The following is a 23864-nucleotide window of genomic DNA, read 5'->3' as shown; positions in this document are numbered from 1 at the left end:
ATATTACGCAGGCCACACTACTGCAGAGTGACTTAGCGAAAAACAACTAGAAACCTTTTAGCCCTGTTTTCAACTTCCAGTCGATGTAGTTCCCGCCTCGGTTTCAGTTAACACTGTCTGGGTGCCAGCACTTCTGTGAGCATATCATTCTTTCTGGAATGAGATACTATTTTATCTGTTCTGATTCAGAATGAGAAATCCTATTGTTCTCCTTTGTTACTTCTCTGACAGGTGACACTCCACTAGAAAGATTAACACAAGCAAACTGGATGCACTGAAATCCAAATGTCGCGTTTAATTTTTAGAAAGGCTAAATTTTTATTTTAAGCACTTTTCTAAGGAAGTAGATATATTATTATTTAGCATTTTGCTTCTTTAGTTTTGCATTTTAAGCCCTCTACTTACATCAGGACCCATTGGGGGGTATTTTCTTCCTTTGCTCTTTCCAAGGCATTTCGTTTTACCTTCTTCCAGCAACTGACACCAGAAACCTTTATGGGAATCAAACCTAAAAAAAAAAAATACAGAAAACAAAAAAGCATATTTTTTCCCCAAGCAATTTATAGGATATAGTGACCCCAAACATGACTATTTTTACTTGGATATTAATCTGTAACCAGAGAAACTGGCATAGTTTTTGACGACATCACTTTGCATAAAGTTCTGGCATTCTCCTGAGCTCTCAGTCCATCTGTCGTAGCTGTGTGTTTGCCAGGTCCCTAACAGAAAAATTGTCAGCAGACGGTCTCCTATTAATAGACACTAATAAGCCCACATCCTTCATCTGGAAGGAAAAAGTTTTATAAATTTCCAGCCCATTCTTTCCCTTTGCAGGGTTCAAAGTGACAAGTTGGGCTTCATCGATATCTGTGGATTTACAGGTCACTGGTGTCACACAATTACAGGGTCACAGAAGAGGAAGGGTTTTGTTGCTCCACAGAGTAATTAACTCGAGGATTCTCTAGCTATAATCCATTTAATTTTGTTCCAAAGCTACTCTCTTATTTTGCCATGAGCTCTGCATGGAAGTCACAGCGCCTATAAATGTGGATTCGCTTGGCATAATTTGTAGTCAAAATAATAGCAGCACATTGTTTTTTAGTTTACCAAAAATACTTCACGTAACCCTCGTCTGAGCTTTCATTATCAGTCCTTAATGATCGGGAGTGCGGGTTTCTTCCTTTTTATGGCACTTAGCATAGCGTGTGGCTCTTTGTGAGTGTTCACCACATGGTAGTCGAATGAAAAATGAAAGGGAAAGAAACGTTTGTTGCATTTTTAACAGTTTTTTCGAGGTATAATCTGCATATCATAACACTCACTCATTCTAAGTGGACAATGCAAGAATTTGTAGCAAATTCATAGAGTTGTACAGCTGTCACCACAGTCCAGTCGTAGATCATTCCTACCGCCCCCCACGTCCCTTAGAGCCCGCTGCAGTCAGTGCCTGCTGTCACCCCTAGTTCCAGGCAAGCACTGACCGGCGTGCTTCTCCAAGTCTTTCTTTTCTTGACATTTCCTTTTTTGTTTGTTTGTTTGTTTTTTTCCTCCTGGTGTGGATATGCCAAATTTTGTTATTCCATTTACCAGCTGACGGACATCATTTGGGTCGGTTCCAGTTTGGGGCTGTTATGAAGAACGTTGCTGTGAACAAGTCTTCGTGGACGTGGGGTTTTGCCTCTCTCTGGGTAGAATCCTAGGGGTGGAATCGGCATGTTTGTAAATGTCCGTTTAATTTTTAAGAGGCTGCGAATCTGCTGTCGCAAAGCGGCCGTCTATTGTACATCACCATCAGCAGCAGACGAGGGCTCCAGTCCCTCCAGATTCTGGAGGACGTTCCGTATTGTCTTTTGGATTAAGTCATTCTGTGGCATTTCAGTGTCGTTTCAATTCACGTATCACTATGTTACACGTTGATTATGCCAAGTGACAGTGTGTCTGGAGATGGATTCGTTTTACAATAAAGTTGCAGACAACTTTAAAAAGCTCATTTTAAGGTTTCGGTTTTTTAAAAGAAGTACTTATTGCTGACACGCCATTCAGTTACTAAAAATTCACAGTGTTGTTGTTCTACGGTTCTAACACCGCGTACCGATCTGAAGAGCTTAACGGAGGCTCCAGAAGACTGTTAGGTTTCAGTCCTGCCTCTTCAGCTTCCCTGCCGAGTGACTTCGGGCTGAGCTTTTCGGCGCCCCCAGTTTGTTTGGTTTTTTAGTTAATAGTACTTAGCACAGAGTGTTGTTACGAAGCAGTATATGTAAAATACTTAGCGCACAAAAGTGTGGTCTGATCTTGAAACGTTACAATCACTTCAAAAACAAACCCATCATAAGAGATTGGAGTAGACTATGCCCTTCTCCTTCCCTATTCGGCACCTCAAGGTGCTCCTTCACAGGTCAGCTAGGGAACCAACAGGTTTTAGCTACTATGGCTCCTGTTTCTGCTACTAAGAAGAGTGTTCATGTGGCGCCTTTTTACTCAAATGCATCTAAAATGGCAGGGGGAAGGACTCCTGGGCAGTATGAATTTGACTGCCAGGGGAGGGGATGGTAGGTACAGGAGAAGTCCTGAATTTTGAAACAGCTTCAGTTCTTTATGACTGAACAAAGCAAAGACAAACACGCGATCTTTATTCAACCCCTGGCATTCAAATCCTGTCGTCCGGTTGTTGACGGTTTCATAGTAAATGAGAATTAAAACTCCACATAATTCAGTCAGTTTCGTTCATGCTGACAAACAGGATAATTGACTGAGAAATAAAGATGTCGGGTTCAGGTATTTCACTAGTATTCGTAAATGTGAACACTCCTGTCGTGGTCATTGACGGCTGGGTACAGTTGCGAATGGATATATTCATGGAAAAATTAAAAGTTCATATTTTTCCTTTTAGTTGATACGAGTTAGCACAATTCCATGATAAGCATTATTTCCTCTGCTTTCTCTCAAATGATCAGTCAGCCTTAAAATACTGTATAGCACCTAACTTGAAAGCTAAAATGATGTCGGCATACCAAGCCTATTTTCAATTTAGGGATTAAGGTTAAATTGAGCAAGAATTGTAAAACGTTAACATACTTAATTGAATGAGAAAGTTCCCATTTACACTGTTTAAAATTACACTGCTTATTTCAGATCACACCCACACTTACTAAGAAAATCAGGTTTTTTTTTTTAACATACTCAATATGTCATTTAAAGTCCACGATGACAGTATTAAGTCATTTTAAAGCATGGTAGATTATCCTTTACTGTATGAAATTTGAGAGTCTTGACTACTTTCTTTAGTGATTGTGGAAAGGAATAAATAACACTCTCGACGAGGGAAACTTAGTGCCATTTTTCTACTTTCTACTTTGAAACTGGAATTTTATAGATCTCTTACTCAAATGCATCTAAAATGGCAGTTTATAGATCTCTTAAACCGGAGTACTCTTGGGTGCCAAGGTTGTGCAGTGACACCTTTGTAGAGACCTCGTTTCATTCCTTCATTCTACTGTGTGCGAAGAACTGGACTCACACAGCTAGCGGAGAATTCATGCCTGTTTGCAGTTCAGTGCCTTCTGAGAGGGCTTTAAATGGACTTTAAGTAGCGAAGAGACAGGCTTCACTATCGCTGGCAGGAAAAACACAAAGCCATAAACGCCACCCCTGCGAGCACGCGTTTTGTACCCGGTCATCCCCAGCATGGCCAGAGCACCAGTGAGTCAGTGCAGGGCCCTGAACTAGCGTAGCCATCTTACGAGAGGCGGATTCAGAACAAGGCAAAGGGCACGGACGCAGGACGACTGAGACCAGCTGGGACTCACGACGACAGGGAATTCCAAATATCCCACAGCGGGTAACTGCGGGAGTGCACGAGGCGTGTCGGCCCGACTGATGAGTGACAGGGAGATGTGACGAGCAGCTGGATGGCAGTGCATTATCTCTGCCGGGGGGCGAGAGCGGGGGCGCCCGGCATGCAGAGACCGGCGGACCTCATCTCACTGCCCCACCCGCCGAGCCGCCAGCCGGGCCGGATGCACCCCCGGCGCAGAGCGAACCCCGGTTCCTTGTGTTCCGTCTCTTCAGTTGACACTCCCTTTTCTCAGCAGTGGAGGTGGATGAAAAGCTCGCTGCTGAGCTGGATGCGGAGGGGACCGACACGCAGCATGCAGGTCAAGGAGCATTCCGTGAGAAAAAGAGATCCTGGCTTTATAGAACACTCCACCACCTTTTTCTGAAATACAAGGCTTTGCTACGCACTCTATAAAAAAGACCCAAAGATAAGCCGACTTGAAATAGAAAACTGTTTAGAAAAGAGCAGCTTTCTCTTCTAAGCGATCCTGAGAAAGATATAAAGAGAAAGTGGACTTGAGTTTCTAACTGCAAACTAAAATCACGCAGCTTCCTTTCGGGTCACGCTGGAAGTGACATGTGAAGCCTCGCATCTGCAGTGGCCCCCGAGCCAAGCTCTGCGAAGCCCTGACAACACCTGCCGCACAGAAAGCGCGGAGCCGGGAGGGCTGACGGTACCAGCGAAGGACGTGACTCTCAGGAAGGAAGGAGCTTGGAACCCGAGCTGCACCGGCTCTAAACCACGACGTCTCCCTCACGTGTCTCTCCGCATGTGATTTACGCAAGATGGAGGCAGTACTGGGTGTTTTTCTGCCAGTGTTTTACCGTAAGGAATGATGACAGATCAAGGAAGCCTGCCTCTCAGCTTCGGAATGGCCTTAGGATGGAGAGCACGAAGAAAAGACAAAACCAGCTGATGTGTGGAACTGAGCTTTACACTGAGAAATGCAGTGGAAGAATTCAGCGATTCAGCCTTTTCCAGTTTCTTTAAGGCTCAGTCTTCAGTTAAAAACTCTGTGTATCATAGGGACAGTCAGGTCAGTGGCCCATCCAACTCGGCATCTTCCAGTCACTCTAGGCATGTGCCATAGGAACAAGCCTGACCCTCATCGGTCTGAGCGCCACCTTGTGCAAGGACAAATAAGATGGAGGTCTTATTCAGCCTGCCGAACGAGGTCCAGAGTCAGGGTTCCGGGGAGCTGGGAGGGGCCCCTGGGGCGCATAATTCAGGAGGCGCTCCCTGCCGGCGCTCGCAAGGCCTGGCAGGTGTGTCTCATCACGTCCTGGTGCCTCTCCTGGTCACCCTTCTCCCTGCCCAGCCCGAGTCATTTACCTGAGGTCAGAGGGAACCAGCAGAAGGAAACCAGCCAGAGCTGTGACTGCCGAGGCCTCCGAAGGAGAGGCGGTGACAGGTCGGACCCACGGTGAGTGAAGACCAAGAGGCGAAAGTAGGAGTCTGCAGGGGTGGTGACAGCACACGTCCCTGGGCCCGCTCAGCCACCCGCCGGGCTGTCCTCGCCACGTGACATAGTCTGAAAATGTCACGAAGGGGAGCAGAGCGAATTCATCAGCCGCCTCGCGAATCGCCTCTTTGTGCTTCCGAGAGGCCCCGGCGTTGCCTGTGACCTGGGCTCGGCAGCACCAGCTCCTCGGAAGCCTCGTCTGAGGTGAGTTGTTGGTTTTGAGGTTTACAGCGGATTCGTTGCTCTCCTTTCCTCCCAGGAGAATTCGTCATAGTTAGAAATCAGTAGAGGATTTAGGACATTTCTTCGCCACAGCATTGAAACGTTCTTTCCCAGGGGCTTGAGACCTCAGTGGAAAGAGTCAGTATGCGAACAGCAGCTGACTCAACAGCTGCACCCCCAAACTGCTGAAAACGTCAACAAATTAATTAGAATATAAACTTACGTTAAAGCTTCTGAGTAATTATAATGACGAGAGACTCCTAGAAACTTCTGTACGTCGTCCATCACTGTAGCAGGGTCTGTTCTTAGCTGTTGCCCATCAATAATCAGCAACTAAATGACCAGAGAAATAAAAAAAAAAAAAAAGACACCGCACATCAGGAAAAGCTGTGGGACTGTGTGATGGAACACCTCCGGACCGCGGACGCGCACGGCGACACAGCACCCAGGGGCCCGGCTGGCCCCATCAACCCTGAGCAGAAGCACGTCGCGGGCGCGAAACGCACTCCCGTCCCGCAGGCATCGTGAAAACGGAGCCACTCGAGGGGACAGACAGAGCGTAAGAAACATGGCTCTAAGGTCACCAATGGAAACCAAGTTTAGAGACACAAAACGTCGACTCCGCCATGCGGGCTGGGAGGGAGCGCTGTGGAAACGGAGCCGGCCGTCCTGCGACCCGGTGTGCGAGGCAGAGGCCCTGCCACCACCAAGGCCCGGGCCGGAGGAGGGGCTCCGTCAGGCTTTAAGAGCTATTTGGTAATCCTTTTGGGGAAAAGGGAGGACTCCCAGAGGCCCGAGTGTGGACAGAAGTTCCTTGTGCACTAAGTGGAAGGCTTGGCTTGCCGTGGTGGCGAGGGCGGTGGGGTGGACCCAGCAAGATCAGTGGCAGGACACCGGTGGGGCCACCAAGCCTGCGGCGCAACGCTCGCTCACGCCTCCTCTCCAGTGTCTGGGTTAGTTCAGACCAGCACTGTTCTAGAACTTTCTGTGAAGATGGTCATATTCTACAGAGGCAGTGTCCCACAGGTGGCTACTGAACGTTTGAAATGTGGCTAATGTGGTTGAGGAATTGAAATTTTAATTTTATATGATTTTAATACAAATTTAAATAGCCACACGTGGCAGCAGCTACCTGCGGGACAGCAGGGTTCTGGACACAGAGCACACGCCCCGTCTGGCGTGACCGGGGTGCATTAGGCAATCCGCGCAGGCCCGACTTTGCAATCTTGGTGAGACACAAGGAAGCCAAGGAAAACAGGGCTTAAGAAAAATCCAGCGAGGTGGCTCAAAGGGGAATAACGGCAGTGACTTAGGCAACACGACATTTGCCTTGTTTGGTTAAGAGGTTCTCAAGCTTTATTCTCAGGATAAGAATCAGGGGTTTGAAGCTTTTAACGCTTTTTACAGCCAGGAAGAGGATGCGCTAGAAAACGGCGCGGGGAGAATTATCCTGGAATATTTCCGACAGACAACCAAGCGGCTTCCCCGCCGGCGCGGCGCTGGGATTCTCTGCCGCTGTGTCATTGTTTACAGTAAAGCGCCCAAGCTAAAGGTGTTCCCTGCACCCGGGCAAAGCCGGCAATGCGGTGACACGTGACGCGATGCTCAGTACCTGCAGCGGCGGGAAGTAAAGGAGCCACCTCTCGATGTGGCTGGCGTACCACCCGGGGACCAGGCACCTCTTCTGCAGGGCCCGCAGCTCGGGGGGCGCGCGCGGCCCGGCCGAGATCACCTCGTAGAAGCTGAACCTCAGCGCCGCGGGGTCTTCGTGGGATCGCTGATGCTGCACGGGGAACTATGTCTTAAGGATTAGAAACGACATACTATTTCGATGATTCTGACATGCTTCTCACACTACACTTTAACATCTCTGACACTAAAATGCAATTTATAATGCAGGATGCCTTTCACCTATAATTGTCCGCGTTTTCAACAGTTTCTTATAGGTGCATAAAACAGTGGGCATCATACCGTCACCCACGCTGCCTTACATTAAGTGAAATAATGGTCAATACAACAGACTCTTGCAGCCACGCGCGCTGCAGTGCGGGTCTGCGCCGCCCAGCGCCGCCGTCAGGACAGCCACGTCGGCTACTTGACGTGCAGAAACTACTGAGCACTGCCCTGGACGTCACCCGAAACCCACAACTGTGACCGCGCACACCTAGCATCCGAAAGCCAGCGCTTGTCACCCGACGGCGACCTCGGCGACACATCGGGATCGCGCACTGCACAGAAACTGCGGAGAGCACACTCCACCCGGGAGAGCGTTTCGCGATGGCTCGGGCCGGGCCCACGCGTCTGAGGGAACCGCGTTTGCCCCGAGTCGCCGACGACTACGCGGGCCCGGTGGTTTCGCGGGTGTTCACCTGTCTCCTGAACGGCAACTTCGGTGCAACTGACCTTCAGACTGCCGCACCGCACACCCCACTAGACTGTGCAAAGCCCCACGTCTCGCCCCTGGGGAGTGATTTATTCGTAATATTTAGGACGTTTTGTTAGCTTACAGCCTTAAAACCTCCTTTTTTAGTAAAGTCTCCATTTTTCAGGGGCTAAGTGCTTGCCAAGCTCTAATTTTCTTTCTGTTTGAGTCAATTAAGGCTCATTTCTCTTTTCTCCAGACACCCGGTGGAAAAGGTAAAAGGCGCAAAACTGGATCAGGCAATTTGCAATTTACTGCATGTTTTGATTTGAAAGATGGCTCCCGGAGTTTGCGGTGAATGATCAGTGTGCAGTTGTGGATTTCAGCTTTCCGGGGCGTCTCACTCCGTATTAGGCAGATTATTGCCAAAGCGCCTACCTGAGGTCCCGTCTGCTCCACGCGCCCTTCCCCCACCCTGTCCCAGCCTCGCGACCTTTGCTGATGCTGTGTTTTCCCTGCTGTGGACCTGGAAAAAACGCTTTTGTTACATGACAAGAGGACCCGGCGCTGGGAAGCTCTATTCTCTGATACTGTGGATTATCAAGACTGTACCTGTTTGAAATCCGGTCTGCGAGAAGAACACCCCTCTCCTGCCTGAACTCAGAGCTAGTTGGTCACTTTCCAACAGAGACTGTCTCACCTCCACTCAGGTGCAGGGTTTCAGGTGAGGGGTTTCGGATCAACACTCCACCCTCCACACCTGCCTCAGCTTCACAGTTTCCAAGGGAACAGCACCGCTAACCTGACTTCAGCCCGGACCGGCTGACCACCGCCTCACCAGCAGCCTGCTCTGGCCTATCCCAACACTCACTTTAATTTCTCCTGCGTTTCTCCCCGTGCACATCGTGCCCTTCTTTAGGGGTGCCTTAGCAGTCCCCCTCACCGGCACCCGGCCCCTCCACTGCAGCCGAGCAGTGCACCTAACTGGGGGCCCCGGCCGTCCGTGCCCAGGGGCACCTCACTCTGCAGGAGTCCGTCCACGCTGGGCACCCCCTGATCGGCACACGGGTGTCGGTACGCACCCCAATCGCACAGAAGCGGACTCGCGCATAGTACCCACATTTATTAACTGAGCTTCAGGTCCCACTTAGAACACGCTTTGCACATGGTAGTTATTAAAATCAAAGGATGGACGAATGTGTGACCATCAGGACAAAGCTGAGGATAACTAAGGTTCCCAGACGCCAAGGACACTGACTATTAAGTTTGTGTTCTTGTATTTAGTTTTGTCTGCTTCTCATTGAACCTCTTCCAGTGGGTGATTAAAATATCACCGGAACAAGGTTTTTTTTTCCCCCTATCATTTTTAATGATTTATTAAAATAAAAATATGTGATGTACAAATATTATTATTAGAGTCTTTTAAATTATTTCAAAGTGACTGTTTCTGTGCTAAGTTCTAACCAGTGTCAGAAACATAATGGCCATGAGTGTATGAGAAAGAGGCTCAGGGCAGCCTTGGACTGGCGGGGCCTTCGGGGGTGGAGAGTCTTCATAACTGCGTGTACTGAAGAAATAATAGACGTTCAGCACAAGCAGTTTTTTTTAAGTTCTTTTAGAGTCACGGTCATCAATCTACTGGCCCATGGGCTAAATCTGGTTTGAGACTTGCTTTTGTAAATAAAATTTTGTTGAAACAGGCTAAGCACATCATTTGCATGTCGTCTATGGCTGCTTTTGAAATACCGTGGCAGACTGCAGCATGGTCTGCAAAGCCTGACGTAGCGACTCTGGCCTGTGCCTTCTGCTTTGGGGAATCAATTATATTCCTCGTCTGTAAAATGAAGATAACAGTAGTGGCATCACACATGTCTTAGATGAAAAATAACGATTTTAAATTATAAGATTTTACTTTTAAAAGGCAGATATATTGAAGCACAGATATACATATGAATACATATTTTTTTATATTTTAATTTACTTTTTCATTGCATTAATGTGTTTTATTAATTAAATGAATACCAAATTAATAAAATCTTAAGGAGAAAGTTAGTTTCTCCATGGCAACGAAGAAAAATTTATCCACTTCTCTGCAGATAGAAAACGAGCAGATCTCCTTTTCCGTTAAAACCCGAGGTGTGGCTACAGCGTCCACACTCCCCTCCCACCGGCTGGGTTCCGTCTGTGTTCCCTTACCTGGTACCAGGAGTACGCTCGGTCCGATGGGTCGATGAGGATGGTGATGATCTTGGCTTTAGGGACCAGAGACGCTGCTCTCTTTGGTGCTTCCTCCGAGTGGAAGTAACTGGCGCTCTTCTCAAACAGAAGGTCAGTGGTGGCGTTAGATGGGACGGGGAAGAAATCCATATACCTGGAGGAGGAACAGTTCTCAGAGTAAGACAGGTTTGTACTCGCCCCCTGGTGATGAGCAGTGTTAAAAGCGTCCCAGGCATTCATCGGTTTCCTCAAGGCATTTGTCCCACAAAGATTTTAGCAAGAGAAAAATACACAGAACACTTAGTGTATTTTGAGAAGGGTTTTCTAAATACATTTTCTTTCTGTTTTGCTTAATACCGGAAAAAAAGGCACAGGAGAGAAACGTGTAGACGCAGAGCGATGAAGCTGCAGCTGTAAAACGCGAGGGTTTCTCGCACCTCCTACTAACGGCGTCACCCCCACCCCCGTGACTCTGGGCTACCAGGGCAGGGTGGCTCAGTGACCACCAGACGCAGGGTCGCTAGCGTTTGAGCGACGACTAGTTTCCGCAGAGCGTGTCCTCGCGTAGCCACGTGACGCGTAAAGCTTCGGTGGGTTCCGCTTCCCACACTGCAGAGCTGGGCTGCAGCGGCAAAGCGACGTGTTGATGCTCCGGGCAGTAAAGACATCCATGTGTGTCCTCTGGGAGTCGTCTCGTGGGTGCTGTCGTACCGGCAGCCTCATCGGGGGAAGGAGACGCGCACAAGTGTCTGGCAAGTTGATGTGCCGTCTGCTCTGCTGTACGTGCCCTCTAAGGAGGCGCCACACGTCAGGGTCCTGCCCACTGGGGGGGGGGGGTCACGCTGGCTGCAGGGGCGCTGAGGTTACCCGGCCGTAGAGTCTAGTGGTGTCCTGTCCGGCCCAAGCTCGTCTCGAGCTTGCTTATTCTGGGGAAGCTGCACAGATCAGCGAAGGAAGGCAGAAGGTGCTGCGCTCAGATAACTCTAGTTTCTAAAGCCTGTCCCGGCTCCCTGGCAGCCATCTGCGTGGGACGGCGTAGGCCTCGCGCACCTCCCAAGCCCTTCCGGATCTTGGGCGGCTGCTGCGCTGGTTCCGCCAGGCCCGGGGCTCGTGGCGAGAGCAGGGCCAGCTGTTCGCCTCTACCCACGGGTCCGTGTAGAGGCTGGTACCTGCCAACGGGCGCTTGCAAATGTTTGATGGATAAACCATTCGGGGGTCAAAGCGAGTGCCCGCCTCATTTAACATTTGCTACTTTCGTAACACCTCGGAAATTGTCTTAACTGAAAAACGTGATTTTGGCAACGCTCCACATATTTTACTTGGGTTGACCTGAGTATTTCCAGGTGATCTTAGCCAAAGCCAGATGAGGACGTTTAGAGGTTCTAAATGCTGAACAGGTGATGGTTCTCCACGCCCACCCCGCCCTCCACCGCACCCCCATGTAGTTGTAAAAATAAATTACCAAACCATGAGACGTAAACTTAACTGTGCCCGAGTTAGCAGACGGAATGCCCTGGGGGATTCTGTAAGAGACACCTGATCTTCAGCCTCGCGGCTCTGTGGCCCCAGAGGGACCGCGGAGGTGCTGATGCTTCGTGAGAGGCCGAGCCCGTGAGGGTCCTGCCTGAACTTGATGTCCTTCAGAGCAAAGCGACCGTCATTGCTAATGGATTGACATTTGCGGTTGCTATTATTTGTTATTTGTGTTAATTGCCTTTTAAAAACATATAATTTGTCAATCAAAAGTGTTCGCAATTGGGGTGTTTTCAGTGAGTTATAATTAAAAATTTTAATTGCGCTTTAGCTCTGCTTGTTTATGTCATCCCTTCGTAAACTGCTCACGGGGCTTCCTGTCCTGTTGTCGAGCGTACACACATTACTGGCTCAGGAGCGGCTTTTTAATTTTTGACTGATTATCCTCATAGCTATGCTTGAGCTCCAGGGAGACCAAGTGTTGCACGGCCTCCCCACTCCAAAAGCACTTTGGGATCACTTGTTCCAGCCCCGGCGTTGACGTCCTGCATCCTAACTGCGCGCAGGCAGACGTGTGAGTCAGGGGGCAGACAGCAGCCGAAGTGGTCAGTGGCTCTCGGTTCTTACAGCTGCCGCTGATCAGTGCACAGTGAAACGACATCAAGGGCCGCACCGATGTGGCTCTCAGACTGCACTCAGCCCGTTCCTTCCTCTTCCCATCGGGACTCACTGCCCACAAGTGACTCTTGCGGGGGTCGGTGCTCATAAAATCGAGATCATGCAGCCTGATGATAGCAGAGATTCCTACATGACAACACTTTATGCTCAGATACACGCACGATGTCTACGTTCATGCTCTAGACTTATTATAAGAATTCCACTGTTTATACCACTTTCTGCCCAGAATTTATACCTTAACAGCAAGACTCCTAGATTCATTTTATGACTAACATGTCTGTAACATCTATTTCTACTACGTGACTATATTTTGTGTACATCTGATATTTTAATGTTTAATTCAACTATTTTCCTCTGATAATTGGCATATTTTTAATTTTAAGGCCAAAAATTTAATTCAAAGGCCAAAAATTAAATTTTGTATACGATTGATATCTTCTTTGAGTTTTCATTACTTTAATTCAAAGGCCAAAAATTAAATTTTGTATACGATTGATATCTTTTCCGTAGTTTTCATTACTTGTGAAATACATACACATTTCTAGTTCTCTTTATTTACCTTTTATGCCAAAGCAAAATAGAAAATTATACACGTGTAAGGCAGCATCGCCTGAATGCAAAGTGCATAAGAAAGCTATGAAAGCGTTTTCTTAAGAGCAGAGAGGAAGTTAGTTCCTGGGTGTTCTGGTATTTCTCAGACGTCATATCTCTAATTGCCATCGAATACAATTAGCGAACGTTGAAATTACATGTGGGCCTCTTGAAACAGCAAGACCCTTCACAAACTGAGAAAACTTTGTTAGGAATATTTTCAGTGCTCCCCCAGGTATTCAGTTTCCAAGGCACATTTATGTGTGGCTACAAACTTAGAAGTTTATAAATGTCAGCACTAATTTTATACCGTGCACAGTACATATACTTTTAGATTTATACTAATAACCCGTCTTACCAATCAATCCCCCTGTGGTAGTTATTTCTATTAAAGAACTGTACCTCCTCAAAGGTTTTGGGGCTGGGGGAATTACTAAGGATGGAAGGGTGCATAACCAGGAACAGATACAAAGCGGTGGTTCCTGAAAAGACAGCAGAAGTTTAGAGATTAATTCAATGAAAACACAGTTCCGTACTATTAGCACTTTAAGTCATTCATAAATCAAGCACTACAGTGGTCCAAACAGATACACATAAATATTTGAATTAAATCGAAGAGATACCCAGCATTTGGAAAGAAGCGCCTTCTAAAAAACGGGGCAGAGTGACGGGAGGAGGGGCTTGTGGCAGAGACCGAGACAGCTGGCTTTTGACTCCAGCGCAGTCACTGCTCTGGGCTGTGACTTTGCTTCTAGCTTTTTCTTGTCTTGGCTTTATTAGTGGAAAATCAGCTGCCCTGCTTATTTCATAGGCTTTCTCTGAGGGTGAAAGATAGATTGTACCTGAAGATATTTTGATATTCATAAAGCACCATATAAATGAAGGATATCATTATTTAACATAAAATATTACATTACCAAATTCAATACTTAGCTTCTCCTATAAAGTTCTTCTTGAGGCCTGTGAAAGCTTATTAAATTTGAGGCAGAATTTAATCTTTCAACAAAGTTGTTCAAATTCGAATGTACTTATAGAAAGTAGTGTCAAAAGTTTGCAAAAAAAGATCGGTGCCCTTTCGTTCAAACTGCTAAATTTGAAAAAAAAAAAAAAATCTTAGTGACGTAACAAAATTTGCAGTGTTTTGGAAAGAGAATGACGTACCGCACATATTCATGTAGATTCGTCAGTAGTGGGGAGTGAGTCAAAGGTGCGATTTTGTAAAAAGCGAGCGGTGTCATAAACTGTACATTCAGTACTGTAGAGCGTAAATTGTGAGCCGAAGGGCACAGCTTAGGTGACTACGAGAGCAAGTGGGTCATTTGCCGGAGGTTTGGCCAGGTGCTCGCAGCTGCACCTGTGTCTGTAAGCTCGTAACATCAAAATATTTCTGGTCCCTGTATTCAGTCCTCCCGAGAGAGAGCCGTGCCCTTCCGCTGGCGCGTCTGCTCTGCTGTGCTTCACCTTATCGTACAATCTGACGGAGCGGGGCCTGTTCATTGAATTCCATGTCGGTAGCTAGCGATGGCATTCGGACACGGCCTTATAATATTTCTCTCGCTTGCAGAAACTACTGTTCTAATTTTGTTTAGTGATAATGTCACGTGGCCATCTGTATCAAATTTGGAATAGTCTTATCTCTCTGCTATGCTTTATTTAGTATTGTACTTAAATCTACCATATTAATACAACAGAAAAAGTGTTAAAACAGCTCTATCGACAGCAATATTGTCTAAAACCATGACTTGAAGGGGGGCAGTGTTCCTACATTATATCTCAGACAATGAACATTTATCTACCATCGTAGATGGCTATAGGGAATGACACATGACGTAAAAATGCTCTCAAGATTGGTTTAAAATGGTGGTTCTTGAACTTCAGCAAGCAGCGGATTCACGTGGAGGGCTTGTGAAAACACAACTGGCCCTGTCACAGAATTTCTGATTCAGCACACTTCGAAAACCACTGACTTAGCAGAAATGTGGAACAAAATCTAAAACTTATCAGGGAAAAAAACGTTTCATTAGTCGAAATCCATACTAGAGTAAATCTTTCTAGAGCACGGTCTTTGAGTCAGACAGATTCTGGAGTCAGGAATTTTATTTCTAACACCAACCAGCTATGTGAACTTGAACAAAAAAATATCTAAACTGAGTCTTAGTTTTCTTATCTCTTCAGTGGGGAAGAAAATACATAGTTACCAGGGTTTTTGGGGGGTCAAGTGAGATAACCTATGTGGAAATGCCTGAGGACCTCTGTATCTGAATAATAGTAAGATTTTTTAAAATAACAACTTTATTGAGATAAAATTCAGTAATGCCTGTTATAAAAATGAAAAGAATAAAATCTCGTGAGAATAGGAAGTGTGACTATTAAAATGTAAAGAAAAGAAAACATTAATTCTTAGATCAACCGAAAACATTCTTTTCTGAATTTTTAAGAACTGTATTAGTAATGTTTGATTTTAAAGTATAGTATAATTTGTCAATGGTCAAAAAATCGAGTTGTGGGTTCTGAATTCTGTCTTTATCTACACATATTCTTGGGTCTGAATAAACATTCCTGTGTGTGTGTATAATAACTACATAATCACATACGCGCATTCAAATATCCGTCCACAAAGCTTCAGTTTTTACATTTTTGTCAGTTTTAACACTAACGATATTTGAATATCCAGATGACTTTGCATCTGTGTAAAATTATTCAGAAAAATACTTTTGACAAAACTAAAGTTAAAACGAAGCTATTTCATTTTTATGGGACCAGTATGCAAACGTATGAAGATATTTTTGTTCATTTAAAAAATCAGTTTCACAAATCTGTAGACACAAGAACACGGATGAATCTCAGAAGCCTTGTGCTAAGAAGTCAAGCACAAAGACTGCAGACTTCACGCTTCCATTTATACGACATTTTAGAAAAGGCAAAAGCACGGTGGCACAAGCCGTCGCCTGCGGCGGGGGATGGGGAGCACCGTCTGCAGGTGGACAGGAAGGAGCCTTTGTAGGGACGTGAATGTTCTGCATCGTGAATGGCGTGGCGCTTTGCACAGCTGTATACAATTCCCAAAACACATCAAACTGTGTTTTAAATGGGCGAATTTTATTACATGTAATCTGTACCTCTATAAAACTGGGAAAAATTCAATTTCTATAAATTTCTATCTCTGTAGGAAAGAAAATAGTGCCTTCTAAAGGGAAACGTCATATACAGACTGTAACATAAACCTTTGGAAACTCGACTGAGTTTAAGATGACGAGCAGTAATTCTGCTTTCTAACCGTCTGCACATCCAGCGTGACTCAGGAGAACACACCTGCAGCCAGTGTCAGTGACGTCCGTGCTGCGAACTTGGTGCGCCATGCGTCAGAGGGACGTGATCAGTGATGACGAAGCTATGGGGTGGCAGTGGGAGTTTGCTTTTCTAGTTGCTTCTTGACTTTAAATAGATAAGGACGTGTGAAATAAGTAAGGACAAGAAAAATATTTGTCATGTTATTGTTTTCAGATTGATATGTGCCAAGGGACCCCCAAAAATGAACAGACTAAACTCTCTGTACATTTTATGGACTTCTCCCCGGTTGTTTCTGAAGTGAGGAGAGGGGAACGTATTCCCCTAGGAGGGAATAGGGTCGCAATAGCTGTTTTCTGTGAAGCCAGAATCCAAGGGCCCCGAATAATTTATCACGTGGGATACAGCATGAATGTCTGGCATTTTGAAGCTTTCTTTGACTTTAATGCTGATTCTCACAGAAGCAAATTCTATGGGGGAAAAAAAAATTGCACACCAATCTAAGGTGCAAACGATTTCTCCTGGCTATGAGTAAATACCTTTCTTAGCACACAGGTTTGTTTCTGTCTAGGACTTCTGCTTGTCAATATCCTTTAGACTTTTAGAAAATAGTCATCTCTGCAAAAAATAGTTTAGAAATAAACTCTAACAAGAAGATGGCAGGATGAGGCCATCTGTCAGGGACTTGTTATAAAGAGTTACAGGGACTTACACGTGTGCGTCTTGACTTTTGATGAAATCCTGTCGGTCTCTCTCCAAACACACGATTAGTTTTGATTTTAGAAATGTTAATAACAACACACTTCAATTAAGATCTTTGGGAAAAAATAACATTTGCCACCAAACTGACTGCTGGGTATTCAAACTGTGTGACATCTATTTTCACCCTTTTCTTTTTAAAAAACACTTTGACAAGCATTTAAGCAATTTATCAAGCCAAACAAAGATTATGTCAGAATACGATGTGTTATTCATTTATCAGTATTTAGAGGCAGTTTGAGAACTCATTATGATAAGAACTCATTGTTCAGGCATCAGGGTTGTTCCACTGTTTTATGTTACCCATAAAACGTTCTCACCAGTTTTCTGGGGTCCTATTACCAAGAATCTCGGTAAGCGATCACAGGTTTTCTCCTTAGGCCAAATGTCTCTGTGGCGTTTGTCATCACAAGGATTCTGAACGGGAGAAGAATACAGAGACACATGTTTTTGTTGAGCGCCTACTGTGTGCTAGGGTTTTTCGATTTCTGTTCTTAAAAAGATGTCCCAGGAAACAAGGCTGTGTGGCTCTTTCTCTTAAATGAAAGCCTTGAAGTGACATCATGGAAGCTTTCAAATAACTTCTTTCCATCCTGAAGTTGAGTGTCTACTGAGGAGGTTGGGGAGGGGAGACCCGCTGTGGACAGCCTCACAGCACTGGGGGTTAATCCTCCTTCCCACTGTTGCCAGGGCTGTGTGTGTGTGTGTGTGTGTGTGTGTGTGTGTGTGTGTGTGTGGTAGTGAGCTTGTGGGGCAGAGACTGTGCTTCCTGTAGGAGATACATTTTTAGCATTCAGTAAGTCACTGAAATATATAAGGTGTCACATTTTTATTCTAAGTAACTTGGAGCTTTCCTGCTGTGCTTCAAAGGAATATGGATCTGGCCATAACAATGCTACTTAAAGAGACAGCAGATTTCTTTCAGCCAACTTCAAAAGACGGTAAGTGTGTATCTAAAACTATAACTTTACAGACTATGGTGCTGAAAAGCACTAAATTTCAGCGAAAGAGTAAAGTGAGGGTGAATTACTACCCTAGGGACCTGCTTTAGGTCTGTAGTACTCAGACCAAGCACACTGTGCAAGATTTATCTTGAACACCCTAACTTTAACTGCAAGATGCGTATTATGCGAAGAATTAACAGTACCCTTTAACACTATTTCAGGAGTGGACAAACAGGACAACATTCGATTTCAGTTAATACTGTAGAGACGTGTAGTTAAATAACCTGTCCGCTTATTTACAGTAAGTACCAGATGTTAACACTAAAGTGAGGATATTCTTTTTGGCTGCTATTCTGGAAAAAAAATTGGTTTCAAACCTGTTACCTGAAATAATGATGCTTTCAGTTTAAAAATGAGCTGTTGAATTGCAGGAAAATTGCTTGTCTTTCCAGTGGCTAGCATTTGGTGATGTTTTGTAGTAGTCAAGATAAAAACAGTTGTTTGTTACAGCAACTGCAGAATAATATGCAGTGATCATTCCACAGCCACTGGCTTTAACCTACTGAAATGTGTAATTATGTCTCTTTTTGGAGTTATTTGTACTCAGGAGGTAATTAGCTCAAGGTCGAAGCCGAGTGGATTGAATACAGAGTTCAGAGCTTTCTGCAGCTCCATCCGTGAACTTCACTGAGTTCCATTCCAGATGATGATTATCTTGCCATCATCCGTCCGTCACTCCGAAGGAGCGTCAGAACAGCGGCTGAGGGTGGTGCCTCTGGAGCCAGGTGGGCTGGAACTGATTCCCACTCTGCCGCACACTAGCCGAGTGACCTTGCTTATGTGTCTCAGCCTTTCCGTGCCTCAGTTCCCTCATCTGCAAAGTGGGGATGATGCCCGAATGTACCATGTAGGGAGCTGTGCGGACTGAAGGGGCTGACATGTGGAAAGAGCCTGGCCTGACCTAGAAGAAATGCTATGTAATTATTTGCTAGGATCAAGACTTTCCCCAGATCATGGAGTGGGCAATTTAAGTCCAAAGTCTATTTCTGCAGCTCTAGGCCGTGTGAGAGAATATGCGTCGAAACCTGGGCTACGCCTAGAACCACCTGAACGCGCCGTGTGCACGTGGTGTCTTCTTCTGAGAAGCTCAGTGGTCCCGCCACCAACCCCTTTCCCTGTGCCCAGCGTCGTTCCCAGCTAGCAACTTCCGCAAGCTGCCCGGATTCTGCGGCAGCTGGCGCACCCCGTGGTTCAGAGGCAGGTGGCAGCCTGAGCTCTTCTCACCTGCCCCCCGGTGTCGTCTGGTCACTAGAGATGGGGCTGTGCCCAGTTGGCTACCTGCCTGCCACACACCCTGTTTATTACCACCTTCTCCCGCTCCGGCCCACTGCAGTCTGCAGACTGACCCCTCACTGCCGACTGGAAACACTGCATCCACTGAACCCCGCACGGAGCTTTCAGAATTCCATGGTCTCTGCTGGGCACAGGGACAGAGAACCTGACCCACCATGAAGCAATGATATAAGACTACGACGCAGGAAGGAACAGTTCCTCAAACCTATAACATTTCCAAAACGAATGGGTTTTTAATTTTTGCCCCCAGATGCCTTCACTTTTTAGATTCGGATTACTTTACAAAACTCCACGATATGTTCGTGGGAGTAATTAATTATAGCAATTATCGAACCCATCTTACCTGCCAGAGCGGGTCTTTTTGATCAGGAAAGAGCTCAAAATACTTGTGAGCCAGCTGTGCTGGGGGCAGGGTCTGAAGTCGCAAGTTGGTCCAGCTCTGCACGAAGTTGGCCAGGTTAACGAAAGTGTACAATCCCAGTCGGTCGTTCCCGTAGTTGGACAGGTGGGTCATGAAGATGCTGATCTGGAGGAAGGAAGCGAACTGCGGCGTAAACGCGTTATCTGAACCCTCAGGGCAGAGTCCCCCAGCAACACTGCTTTTTCTCACGCTGCCTTTGCACAGGGTTTCACTTCGTGACACACTTTTTGAGTGTTGGACGTACCCCCCAAGACTTTCGTCATGTTAACGCGTCCTGGAGGATGCGCTGTTAGCAGGATCTGGTGAGCACTCTCTTCGAGATTCTATATATTTCGTAACAAAAAATGAGTTCACCTGCCACGTGCGCGTGTTGGTGCAGTCAGATCGATGCCGACCAGCTCGTTCTAGATGTGCGCGTGTGACGGCCTCATGACAAGTGGAGGCACATGCTCCCGGGAGCCGGGACTGTGTCATTTCGATCTACTTAATTTGGCTCGTAATGCGGTGCTTCGGGTTAAGGGGTGTAAATAATCAATGAATCGTCATCATTAGCATTAACCGAATATGCTCTGACTTGTCTTTATTAGAGGCCATAATGACAGAAGCCTAGTGACTAAATGTTTACTAGTTAATAGTTGTGGTAACTATTAACTATTTTCCATCAAAAACACCTCTCAAACCCTTTCCTGTATTTATTATTGATATCAAACACTCCTTTAAGAAAAGTTTTCAGTGCTTGGCTAGTTAAAATCAATCCCTTCTATGGAAGCAGCTAACCTGCATTGTGTTCATGCATTAAGAAAATCACATTTTATTTATAATGACTTTGAATTCTGTAGATTTGATTAAATTAGTCTGGAAGGTAGAATGTGCATTTTTAAAGCTACAGATTTAAGTGAATTCAAATAGTTTTTGGTTAGGGCTGACAAATGGAAATAATTCTGCTCGAGATTTTCAATGGCAAAGAAAAGCATTGTGGCATTTATGCTGCTATAAAAAAAGATCATAAAAATAATTCATGTGGTAATAGTACTTTCTTAAAATATATACTGTCATGTGAATGAATAGTAATAACGGTTATTATAATCATCATCATAATGAATCTAATAGGTTCATTCATTAAGAGACCGAAAGAAATAGTGAAGAAAATTTATTGAGCTAAAGTGGCAGAGATGAGAGAAAGGTTATATGAAGATGAGATATAACGAATCCAAAAAATGTAATTACTTCCAACTACGAATAAGAAGAAACAGTGATAACCTATATGATAAAGAACAAATCCCGCAGACTTTCACTGAGAAGCTTCAACTGTGATCAAGAATATTTCATTATGTTTCTAGTCACTCCAGCTGAACGTATATTAAATCTTAGAACTTTCACAAACAAAGCACTTTAAGGCTGATTTCAATAGCTCCCAGCAGACATATGCAGTCATGAAATTGATAAGTAAGACTTCTACTATTTTAGATGTTTCTGAAAAACGAGACTTAAAATTTAACCTTCTGATATTCCTAAAAGGACTTTTATTAAAATATAGCTAATATGCAACATCGCATTAGTTTGAGGTGCACACCGGTGTTACCCGACACTTACACACCTAAGGAGAGATCGCCACGCCGAGGCCAGCAGCCACCCGCGTCCAGCAGCCACCCGCATCCAGCAGCCACCCGCGTCCAGCACCCACCTGCCCCACACAGCCCCTCACGCTGTTGGCTGCATTCCCTGCGCTGCCCACTGCACCCCAGGGCTTCCTCATCTTATACCTGGAAGTCTGAACCCCTTATTCCCCTTCACCTTCCCCCCAACATTTATCGTTTTTCCATTGCAGTTAGCATCCAGTATTATTTTATGTTAGTTCCAGGTGTACAGCGTAGTGGTTAGACGCCTGTATAATTCACCAGGTGGTCCTCCTGACCGGTCCAGTCCCCCCGCGTCCAGCAGCCACCCGCGTCCAGCAGCCACCCGCGTCCAGCAGCCACCCGTGTCCAGCACCCACCCGCGTCCAGCAGCCACCCGCCCCACACAGCGCCCTCACGCTGTTGGCTGCATTCCCTGCGCTGCCCACTGCACCCCAGGGCTTCCTCATCTTATACCTGGAAGTCTGAACCCCTTATTCCCCTTCACCTTCCCCCCAACATTTATCGTTTTTCCATTGCAGTTAGCATCCAGTATTATTTTATGTTAGTTCCAGGTGTACAGCGTAGTGGTTAGACGCCTGTATAATTCACCAGGTGGTCCTCCTGACCGGTCCAGTCCCCACCTGGCACTATGCAGAGTTAGTACCATTTTATTGACTGCTTTCCCTGTGCTTACTTGACATCCCTGTAACTGCCAATCTGTACCTCGTAATCCCTTCCCCTTATTCACCCAGTCTCTGCCCCCCCCAACTCCCCTCCCAATATTCTCTCTACATTTGGAATATTCTACGTCTTTTGCTGAACACGTAATATCTCCCAGTTTTCTTTGTTATATTTTAGTTTAGTTCTCACCAGTGAGATTGGTGAGAACAGCTATGTAATGAGAATGTTTCAGTCAAAGCATTAGCTTGATTTCCAGACCGTATTTCTTCCTTACCCCTGTCCTGACCTTTGACATCTATAATGTCACTTTGTTTTTGGTAATTCCTCCCCTCACAATTTCTGCATGGAACAGAAAGAAACAAAGAAGCTCGAAAAAGTGGCCAGTTCAGGGAAAGCAGACATCCCTCTTTCCCCGGATAGACTTTATAATTTAAGAGTGCTTCAGAACTGAGGGTTTCTTTGTTTATTTTTTTAAAAGGATAGAATGTATCAAAATAAACGATCTTTGTTATACATGCAGAATCCAATGAGGAGAATGTCAAAGGAAGTTCTAATTGCATTTCTATAACAGGTTTTGTTATAAATGCACTATATATAATTAGTTGCTACCAAGAAGACTCATAAGCTGCTTAAAACTCAAATTATTAGAGATTCTACCAAAGGCATAAAGTTTATCTAATTAACAATAACAGCTGAAACATATTATTTTGAGCCTGGTAGATAAAGATATTTCTAAGAAGGCACTTCTCCGTGATTTTTTTTTTTTTTTTCTGTAAAAGACAAAAGGTAAATACCAAATAGCACATTCCCTGGTACATATGAGAAAGGCAACAGATGTCATTTGTAAGTGTGGCTAAGAGACAGATATGGGAAGCTTCATCTACGCTTTCCAGCCTCCACCATGTGCGTCTAGTTGGCTCCAGGTATCAGAGGGGGGGGTCACTGCCAAGAAGAACGCGGAGAAAAACCAAAGTCTGGTGCAAAACAGGAAAAGGGTTTTCCTGTTTCTTTTGAGAAGGTCGGAGAGGGGCGAGGAACTAGAGCATAAGAAAAGTGTGTTACTCGCAATGTTTAGGACAAACCGTGCCACGTGTCACCGTGCTGCTCAGTTCCAATCCTCAAATGTTTCTTTCTCAGCGCGTTTGCCCGGTGTCGGGCGGAGGCGCTGGCGTCTGTATTCAAGCCCAGCACACCTTCCGGTGCTTTCCCCGCATCTGCTGTCGACTCCGCAGAGATCTCCTTCAGTCCCTTACTCCCCTGGCTTCCCCTTGTTTGAATCCTCTCTCCTGGTCCTTTCTTGGACCTGAACGTGTGCTCGAGCCTCTGGCATCTCGAGCTTTCATCGTTTCGAGCCGCTGTCCTTTGCAGCCAAGATCTTCACAGCAGCAGTGTCTGGGTGCTGTCTTTACTCCTTACTTCCGTTCGCCTTTCAGTCCTCTGAAATCTGGCTTTTGTCCGCTGACAATGCCTCGTCACAGGAAGCAGCGCGGCGGCATGTCACACAGCCCCGGGGACAGGCGGTGACCTTTATCAGTTTGCTCCCTGTGACCACACTTAAGATTTTCTCCTTCTCTCTCTGTTCTGAAACTGTTTCTCCTAGTTCTTCTTCACCCGTCTCCTTCCCCTGGTCCCTCCTTTCTCGTGGTCCCCATCAATACCTGGTGTTTTGTTCTCTGCGTGCTGTCCCCAGGTGGAATCACCATTGTGACTCCTAGGTCTCTAACTGCCGTCTGCATCTTTCTCCTAAATTCATACAAGAGCATCTAAGGGTCTAGATGACATTTCTACCTGAATGTCCCATAGCTGCCTCGCCGATGTCCCATAGCTGTCTCACTTTAACCGAGGCGAACCCGAAGGTGTCGTGTTCACAGTCAGGTGCAGGTAAGCTCTAGGAGAGCAGGGGCCTCGTGTGCTTCATCGTCAGACCCCTAGCACCCAACCGACCAGGTGACGGCGCAC

At 45.9% G+C, this 23864-nt stretch overlaps 1 protein-coding gene across 1 annotated transcript in view; it reads right to left on the bottom strand.

Annotated features, from left to right (window-relative positions):
* The window catches only part of LOC102881915 (bifunctional heparan sulfate N-deacetylase/N-sulfotransferase 3), a 115805-nt gene that overhangs the window by 1623 nt on the left and 90318 nt on the right, over positions 1-23864 (bottom strand). Inside the window, exons 8-14 of the mRNA XM_006917783.1 lie at positions 19528-19710; positions 17208-17304; positions 13199-13322; positions 10078-10252; positions 7132-7302; positions 5743-5852; positions 406-508 (exon numbers count right to left, since the gene is read on the bottom strand). Of these exons, the coding sequence (XP_006917845.1) occupies positions 406-508; positions 5743-5852; positions 7132-7302; positions 10078-10252; positions 13199-13322; positions 17208-17304; positions 19528-19710 (963 nt within the window). The remainder of the gene's footprint in view (positions 1-405; positions 509-5742; positions 5853-7131; positions 7303-10077; positions 10253-13198; positions 13323-17207; positions 17305-19527; positions 19711-23864) is intronic.

The sequence above is a fragment of the Pteropus alecto genome, unplaced genomic scaffold (genome assembly GCF_000325575.1).
Source record: "Pteropus alecto unplaced genomic scaffold, ASM32557v1 scaffold17, whole genome shotgun sequence".
In the NCBI taxonomy this organism is placed as follows: domain Eukaryota; kingdom Metazoa; phylum Chordata; class Mammalia; order Chiroptera; family Pteropodidae; genus Pteropus; species Pteropus alecto.
Note: the sequence above shows the minus strand (reverse complement) of the source record. Positions and strands in the feature narration are given on the sequence as shown.